Source organism: Heterodontus francisci, chromosome 10 (assembly GCF_036365525.1).
Source record: "Heterodontus francisci isolate sHetFra1 chromosome 10, sHetFra1.hap1, whole genome shotgun sequence".
Lineage (NCBI taxonomy): Eukaryota > Metazoa > Chordata > Chondrichthyes > Heterodontiformes > Heterodontidae > Heterodontus > Heterodontus francisci.
The window spans coordinates 24,871,702-24,880,605 of record NC_090380.1 but is presented as its reverse complement, the minus strand read 5'-3'; the positions used below and the strand labels follow the sequence as shown (position 1 = coordinate 24,880,605).

Sequence of the window (8,904 nt, the reverse complement as noted above, 5' to 3'; positions counted from 1 at the left end):
TGAACCCCACTGCTGAACACCCACCGCTGACCCCAAGCTGCTGAACCCCGCTGCTGACCCCCACTGCTGACCCCCCACTGCTAACCCCCCAATACTGACCACCACTGCTGACCCCCACTGCTGACTCCACTGCTGACTCCACTGCTGACTCCACCACTGAACCCCACTGCAGAACCCCACTGCTGAACCCCCACTGCTGACTCCACTGCTGAACCCCACTGCTGACTCCACCACTGAACCCCACTGCTGAACCCCGCTGCTGACCCCCACTGCTGACCCCCCACTGCTAACCCCCCAATACTGACCACCACTGCTGACCCCCACTGCTGACTCCACTGCTGACTCCACTGCTGACTCCACCACTGAACCCCACTGCAGAACCCCACTGCTGAACCCCCACTGCTGACTCCACTGCTGAACCCCACTGCTGACTCCACCACTGAACCCCACTGCTGAACCTCACTGCCTAACCCCACTGCCGAACCCCACTGCTGAACCCCACTTGTAACCCCACTACTGAACCCCCACGGCTGACCCCCACTGCAGAACCCCACTGCTGACCCGCACTGCCGAACCCCACTGCTGAACCCCCAGTGCTGACCCCCCACTGCTGACCCTCCACTGCTGACCCCCCACTGCTGACCACCACTGCCGAACCCCACTGCCGAGCCCCACTGCTGACCCCAACTGCTGAACCCCCACTGCTGAACCCCACACTGCGGACCCCCGCTGCTGAACCCCCACAGCTGACTCCCCGCTTCTGAACCCCCGCTGCTGAACCCCCGCTGCAGACACCCCGCTGCTGAACCCCCACTGCTGACTCCCCGCTTCTGAACACCCACTGCTGAACCCCCACTGCTGAACCCCCGCTTTTGAACCCCCACTGCTGAACCCCCACTGCTGAACCCCCGCTGCTGAACCCCCGCTGCTGCCACCCCACCGCTGAACCCTGCTGCTGACACCCCGCTGCTGACTGCACTGCTGAACCCCCACTGCTGAACCCCAAAGCTGACTCCACTGCCGAACCCCACTGCCGTACCCCCACTGCTGAACCCCACTGCCGAACCCCCACTGCTGACTCCACTGCTGAAACCCACTGCCGAGCCCCACTGGCGAGCCCCGCTGTTGAACCCCCACTGCTGACCCCCACTGCTGAACCCCACTGCTGACACCACTGCTGAACCCCCACTGCTGAACCCCCACTGCTGAACCCCACTGCTGAACCCCCATAGCTGAACCCCCATAGCTGACTCCACTGCTGAACCCCACTGCTGAACCCCACTGCTGAACACCCACTGCTGAACCCCCACTGCTGACTCCACCGCTGACCCATAGCTGCTGAACCCCGCTGCTAACCCCCACTGCTGACCCCCCAATACTGACCACCACTGCTGACCCCCACTGCTGACTCCACTGCTGACTCCACTGCTGACTCCACCACTGAACCCCACTGCCGAACCCCACTGCTGAACCCCACTACTGAACCCCCACTGCTGACCCCCACTGCAGAACCCCACTGCTGACCCGCACTGCCGAACCCCACTGCTGAACCCCCACTGCTGACCCCCCACTGCTGACCCTCCACTGCTGACCCCCCACTGCTGACCACCACTGCCGAACCCCACTGCCGAGCCCCACTGCTGACCCCAACTGCTGAACCCCCACTGCTGAACCCCACACTGCGGACCCCCACCGCTGAACCCTGCTGCTGACACCCCGCTGCTGACTGCACTGCTGACCCCCACTGCTGACCCCCACTGCTGAACCCCACTGCTGCACCCCACTGCTGAGCCCCCCTGCTGAACTCCACTGCCGAACCCCACTGCCGAACCCCCACTGCTGACTCCACTGCTGAAACCCACTGCCGAGCCCCACTGGCGAGCCCCGCTGTTGAATCCCCACTGCTGACCCCCACTGCTGACACCCACTGCTGACCCCCACTGCTGACTCCACTGCTGACTCCACCGCTGAACCCCACTGCTGAACCCCCATAGCTGACTCCACTGCTGAACCCCACTGCTGAACCCCACTGCTGAATCCCCACTGCTGAACCCCCACTGCTGAACCCCACTGCTGAACCCCTATAGCTGAACCCCATAGCTGACTCCACTGCTGAACCCCACTGCTGAACCCCACTGCTGAACCCCCATAGCTGAACCCCCATAGCTGACTCCACTGCTGAACCCCACTGCTGAACCCGCACTGCTTAACCCCCATAGCAGAACCCCCATAGCTGAACCCCCATAGCTGACTCCACTGCTGAACCCCACTGCTGAACCCCCACTGCTGAACCCCCACTGCTGAACCCCCAATGCTGACTCCACCGCTGACCCCAAGCTGCTGAACCCCCACTGCTGAACCCCCACTGCTGAACCCCACTGCTGAACCCCCATAGCTGAACCCCCATAGCTGACTCCACTGCTGAACCCCACTGCTGAACCCCACTGCTGAACACCCACCGCTGACCCCAAGCTGCTGAACCCCGCTGCTGACCCCCACTGCTGACCCCCCACTGCTAACCCCCCAATACTGACCACCACTGCTGACCCCCACTGCTGACTCCACTGCTGACTCCACTGCTGACTCCACCACTGAACCCCACTGCAGAACCCCACTGCTGAACCCCCACTGCTGACTCCACTGCTGAACCCCACTGCTGACTCCACCACTGAACCCCACTGCTGAACCCCACTGCTGAACCCCCACTGCTGAACCCCCACTGCTGATCCCCACTGCTGAACCCCACTACTGACCCTCACTGCTGAACCCCCACTGCTGACTCCACTGCTGAACCCCCACTGCTGAACCCCCACTGCTGAACCCCAACTGCTGAGCCGTACTGCTGAACCCCCGCTTTTGAACCCCCACTGCTGAACCCCCACTGCTGAACCCCCGCTGCTGAACCCCCGCTGCTGCCACCCCACCGCTGAACCCTGCTGCTGACACCCCGCTGCTGACTGCACTGCTGAACCCCCACTGCTGAACCCCAAAGCTGACTCCACTGCTGAACCCCACTGCTGACCCCCACTGCTGCACCCCACTGCTGAGCCCCCACTGCCGAACTCCACTGCCGAACCCCACTGCCGTACCCCCACTGCTGAACCCCACTGCCGAACCCCCACTGCTGACTCCACTGCTGAAACCCACTGCCGAGCCCCACTGGCGAGCCCCGCTGTTGAACCCCCACTGCTGACCCCCACTGCTGACCCCCACTGCTGAAGCCCACTGCTGACACCACTGCTGACTCCACTGCTGACTCCACCGCTGAACCCCACTGCTGAACCCCACTGCTGAATCCCCACTGCTGAACCCCCACTGCTGAACCCCCACTGCTGAACCCCACTGCTGAACCCCCATAGCTGAACCCCCATAGCTGACTCCACTGCTGAACCCCACTGCTGAACCCCACTGCTGAACACCCACTGCTGAACCCCCACTGCTGACTCCACCGCTGACCCCAAGCTGCTGAACCCCGCTGCTGACCCCCACTGCTGACCCCCCAATACTGACCACCACTGCTGACCCCCACTGCTGACTCCACTGCTGACTCCACCACTGAACCCCACTGCTGAACCCCACTGCTGAACCCCCACTGCTGACTCCACTGCTGAACACCACTGCTGAATCCCCACTGCTGAACCCCCACTGCTGAACCGCCACTGCTGACCCCCACTGCTGAACCCCACTTCTGACCCCCACTGCTGAACCCCCACTGCTGACTCCACTGCTGAACCCCCACTGCTGAGCCCCCACTGCTGAGCCGTACTGCTGAACCCCCACTGCTGAACCCCCACTGCAGACTCCACTGCTGACCCCCACAGCTGAACCTCACTGCCGAACCCCACTGCCGAACCCCCACTGCTGAACCCCCACTGCTGACTCCACTGCTGAACCCCACTGCCGAACCCCACTGCCAAACTCCACCGCTGACCCGAAGCTACTGAACCCCGCTGCTGACCCCCACTGCTGACCCCCCACTGCTGACTCCACTGCTGACCCCCCAAGCTGCTGACCCCCACCGCTGTCCCGCCCACTGCTGACCACCACTGCTGACCACCACTGCTGACCCCCCACTGCTGACTCCACTGCTGACCCCCCAAGCTGCTGAACCCCACTGTTGACCACCGCTGCTGACCCCCACCGCTGAACCCCCCACTGCTGACCACCACTGCTGACCACCACTGCTGACCCCCACTGCCGAGCCCCACTGCTGACCCCCCACTGCTGACCCCCCACTGCTGATCCCCCACTGCTGACCACCACTGCTGACCACCACTGCTGAACCCCCACTGCTGAGCCCCCACTGCTGAGCCGTACTGCTGAACCCCCACTGCTGAACCCCCACTGCTGACTCCACTGCTGACCCCCACAGCTGAACCTCACTGCCGAACCCCACTGCCGAACCCCCACTGCTGAACCCCCACTGCTGACTCCACTGCTGAACCCCACTGCCGAACCCCACTGCCAAACTCCACCGCTGACCCGAAGCTACTGAACCCCGCTGCTGACCCCCACTGCTGACCCCCCACTGCTGACTCCACTGCTGACCCCCCAAGCTGCTGACCCCCACCGCTGTCCCGCCCACTGCTGACCACCACTGCTGACCACCACTGCTGACCCCCCACTGCTGACTCCACTGCTGACCCCCCAAGCTGCTGAACCCCACTGCTGACCACCACTGCTGACCACCACTGCTGACCCCCACTGCCGAGCCCCACTGCTGACCCCCCACTGCTGACCCCCCACTGCTGACCCCCCACTGCTGACCACCACTGCTGACCACCACTGCTGTCCCCCACTGCCGAGCCCCACTGCTGACCCCCCACTGCTGACCCCCCACTGCTGACCCCCACTGCTGACCCCCACTGCCGAGCCCCACTGCTGTCCCCTACTGCCGAGCCCCCACTGCTGACCCCCACTGCTGACCCCCACTGCCGAACCCCACTGCCGAGCCCCACTGCTGACCTCCCACTGCTGACCCCCCAAAGCTGACCCCCCAAAGCTGACCCCCACTGCTGACCCCCACTTCTAACCCCCCAACTGAGCCCCCACTGCTGAACCCCACTTGTAACCCCACTACTGAGCCCCCACTGCTGAACCCCACTTGTAACCCGACGACTGAACCCCCACTGCTGAACCTCACTTGTAACCCCACTACTGAGCCCCCACTGCTGAACCCCACTTGTAACCCCACTACTGAACCCCCACTGCTGAACCTCACTTGTAACCCCACTGCTGAGCCCCCACTGCTGAACCCCGCTGCTGACACCCCATTGCTGAACCCCCACTGCTGAACCCCCACTTCTGAACCCCCACTTCTGAACCCCACACTGCGGACCCCTGCTGCTGAACCCCCGCTGCTGAACCCCCGCTGCTGAACCCCCGCTGCAGACACCCCACTGCAGACACCCCTCTGCAGACACCCCACTGCTGAACCCCCACTGCTGAACCCCCACTTTTGAACCCCCCACTGCTGAACCCCCACTGCTGAACCCCCGCTGCTGATCCCCCCCTGCTGAACCCTGCTGCTGACAGCCCGCTGCTGACTGCACTGCTGAACCCCACTGCTGACCCCAGCTGCTGAACCCCCACTGCTGAACCCCCACTGCTGAACCCCCACTGCTAAACCCCCACTGCTAAACCCCCACTGCCAAACTCCATCGCTGACCCGAAGCTACTGAACCCCACTGCTGACCCCCCACTGCTGACCACCACTGCTGACCCCCCACTGCTGACTCCACTGCTGACTCCACTGCTGACCCCGCAAGCTGCTGAACCCCACTGTTGACCACCACTGCTGACCCCCACCGCTGAACCCCCCACTGGTGACCACCACTGCTGACCCCCACTGCCGAGCCCCACTGCTGACCCCCACTGCTGACCCCCACTGCTGACCCCCACTGCCGAACCCCACTGCCAAGCCCCACTGCTGACCCCCACTGCTGAACCTCACTTGTAACCCCACTGCTGAGCCCCCACTGCTGAACCCCACTTGTAACCCCACTGCTGAGCCCCCACTGCTGAACCCCACTTGTAACCCCACTGCTGAGCCCCCACTGCTGACACCCCATTGCTGAACCCCCACTTCTGAACCCCACACTGCGGACCCTCGCTGCTGAACCCCCGCTGCTGAACCCCCGCTGCAGACACCCCGCTGCTGAACCCCAACTGCTGAACCCCCACTGCTGAACCCCCACTGCTGAACCCTGCTGCTAAACCCCCGCTGATAAACCCCCGCTGCTAAGCCCCCGCTGATAAACCCCCGCTGATAAACCCCCACTGATAAACCCCCACTTATAAACCCCCACTTATAAACCCCAACTTCTCACACCCCACTGCTGAGTCCCCGCTGCTGAACCCCGCTGCTGAGCCCCCACTGCTGAACCCCACTTGTAACCCGACGACTGAACCCCCACTGCTGAACCTCACTTGTAACCCCACTACTGAGCCCCCACTGCTGAACCCCACTTGTAACCCCACTACTGCACCCCCACTGCTGAACCTCACTTGTAACCCCACTGCTGAGCCCCCACTGCTGAACCCCGCTGCTGACACCCCATTGCTGAACCCCCACTGCTGAACCCCCACTTCTGAACCCCCACTTCTGAACCCCACACTGCGGACCCCTGCTGCTGAACCCCCGCTGCTGAACCCCCGCTGCTGAACCCCCGCTGCAGACACCCCACTGCAGACACCCCTCTGCAGACACCCCACTGCTGAACCCCCACTGCTGAACCCCCACTTTTGAACCCCCCACTGCTGAACCCCCACTGCTGAACCCCCGCTGCTGATCCCCCCCTGCTGAACCCTGCTGCTGACAGCCCGCTGCTGACTGCACTGCTGAACCCCACTGCTGACCCCAGCTGCTGAACCCCCACTGCTGAACCCCCACTGCTGAACCCCCACTGCTAAACCCCCACTGCTAAACCCCCACTGCCAAACTCCATCGCTGACCCGAAGCTACTGAACCCCACTGCTGACCCCCCACTGCTGACCACCACTGCTGACCCCCCACTGCTGACTCCACTGCTGACTCCACTGCTGACCCCGCAAGCTGCTGAACCCCACTGTTGACCACCACTGCTGACCCCCACCGCTGTACCCCCCACTGGTGACCACCACTGCTGACCCCCACTGCCGAGCCCCACTGCTGACCCCCACTGCTGACCCCCACTGCTGACCCCCACTGCCGAACCCCACTGCCAAGCCCCACTGCTGACCCCCACTGCTGAACCTCACTTGTAACCCCACTGCTGAGCCCCCACTGCTGAACCCCACTTGTAACCCCACTGCTGAGCCCCCACTGCTGAACCCCACTTGTAACCCCACTGCTGAGCCCCCACTGCTGACACCCCATTGCTGAACCCCCACTTCTGAACCCCACACTGCGGACCCTCGCTGCTGAACCCCCGCTGCTGAACCCCCGCTGCAGACACCCCGCTGCTGAACCCCAACTGCTGAACCCCCACTGCTGAACCCCCACTGCTGAACCCTGCTGCTAAACCCCCGCTGATAAACCCCCGCTGCTAAGCCCCCGCTGATAAACCCCCCCTGATAAACCCCCACTTATAAACCTCCACTTATAAACCCCAACTTCTCACACCCCACTGCTGAGTCCCCGCTGCTGAACCCCGCTGCTGAACCCCCACTGTTGACTCCACTGCTGACCCCCACTGCTGAACCCCACTGCTGAACCCCCACTGCTGAACCCCCACTGCTGACCCCCCACTGCTGAACCCCACTACTGACTCCACTACTGACCCCCACTGCTGAACCTCCACTGCTGACTCCACTGCTGAACCCCACTGCTGAACCCCACTGCTGAACCCCCACTGCTGAACCCCACTGCTGACTCCACTGCTGAACCCCACTGCTGACCCCCACTGCTGAACCCCACTGCTGAACCCCCACTGCTGAACCCCACTGCTGACTCCACTGCTGACCCCCACTGCTGAACCCCACTGCCGAACCCCACTGCCGAACTCCACCGCTGACCCGAAGCTACTGAACCCCACTGCTGACCCCCACTGCTGACCCCCCACTGCTGACTCCACTGCTGACCCCAAGCTGCTGAACCCCACTGCTGACCCCCACTGCTGACCCCCCACTGCTGACCACCACTGCTGACCCCCACCGCTGAACCCCCCACTGCTGACCACTGCTGACCACCACTGCTGACCACCATTGCTGAACCCCACTGCTGACCCCCACTGCCGAGCCCCACTGCTGACCCCCCACTGCTGACCCCCCACTGCTGACCACCACTGCTGACCCCCACTGCCGTACCCCACTGCCGAGCCCCACTGCTGACCCCCCACTGGTGACCCCCACTGCCGAACCCCACTGCCGAGCCCCACTGCTGACCCCCCAAAGCTGACCCCCACTGCTGACCCCCACTGCTGACCCCCACTGCTGACCCCCCACTGCTGAACCCCACTTCTAACCCCCCAACTGAGCCCCCACTGCTGAACCCCACTTGTAACCCCACTACGGAGCCACCACTGCTGAACCCCACTTGTAACCCCACTGCTGAGCCCCCACTGCTGAACCCCACTTGTAACCCCACTACGGAGCCCCCACTGCTGAACCCCACTTGTAACCCCACTGCTGAGCCCCCACTGCTGAACCCCACTTGTAACCCCACTACGGAGCCCCCACTGCTGAACCCCACCTGTAACCCCACTGCTGAGCCCCCATTGCTGAATCCCTGCTGCAGACACCCCGCTGTTGACACCCCACTGCTGACCCCCCCACTGCTGAACCCCCACTGCTGAATCCCTACTGCTGAACCCCCACTTTTGAACCCCCACTGCTGAACCCCCACTTTTGAACCCCCACTTTTGAACCCCCACTGCTGAACCCCCGCTGCTGACACCCCGCTGCTGACATCCCGTTGCTGACTGC

The 8,904-nt window shown here is 63.7% G+C and overlaps 1 protein-coding gene across 1 annotated transcript; it reads right to left on the bottom strand.

Annotated features, from left to right (window-relative positions):
- Positions 1-3,937: 3,937 nt before the first annotated feature.
- Positions 3,938-8,185, bottom strand: LOC137374152 (uncharacterized transmembrane protein DDB_G0289901-like). Its single transcript, XM_068039932.1, has 2 exons — positions 8,036-8,185; positions 3,938-4,888 (listed from the first exon to the last, which is right to left on the bottom strand). The coding sequence occupies exons 1-2, from the start codon at positions 8,183-8,185 to the stop codon at positions 3,938-3,940; spliced, it is 1,101 nt and encodes a 366-aa protein (XP_067896033.1).
- Positions 8,186-8,904: the final 719 nt, after the last annotated feature.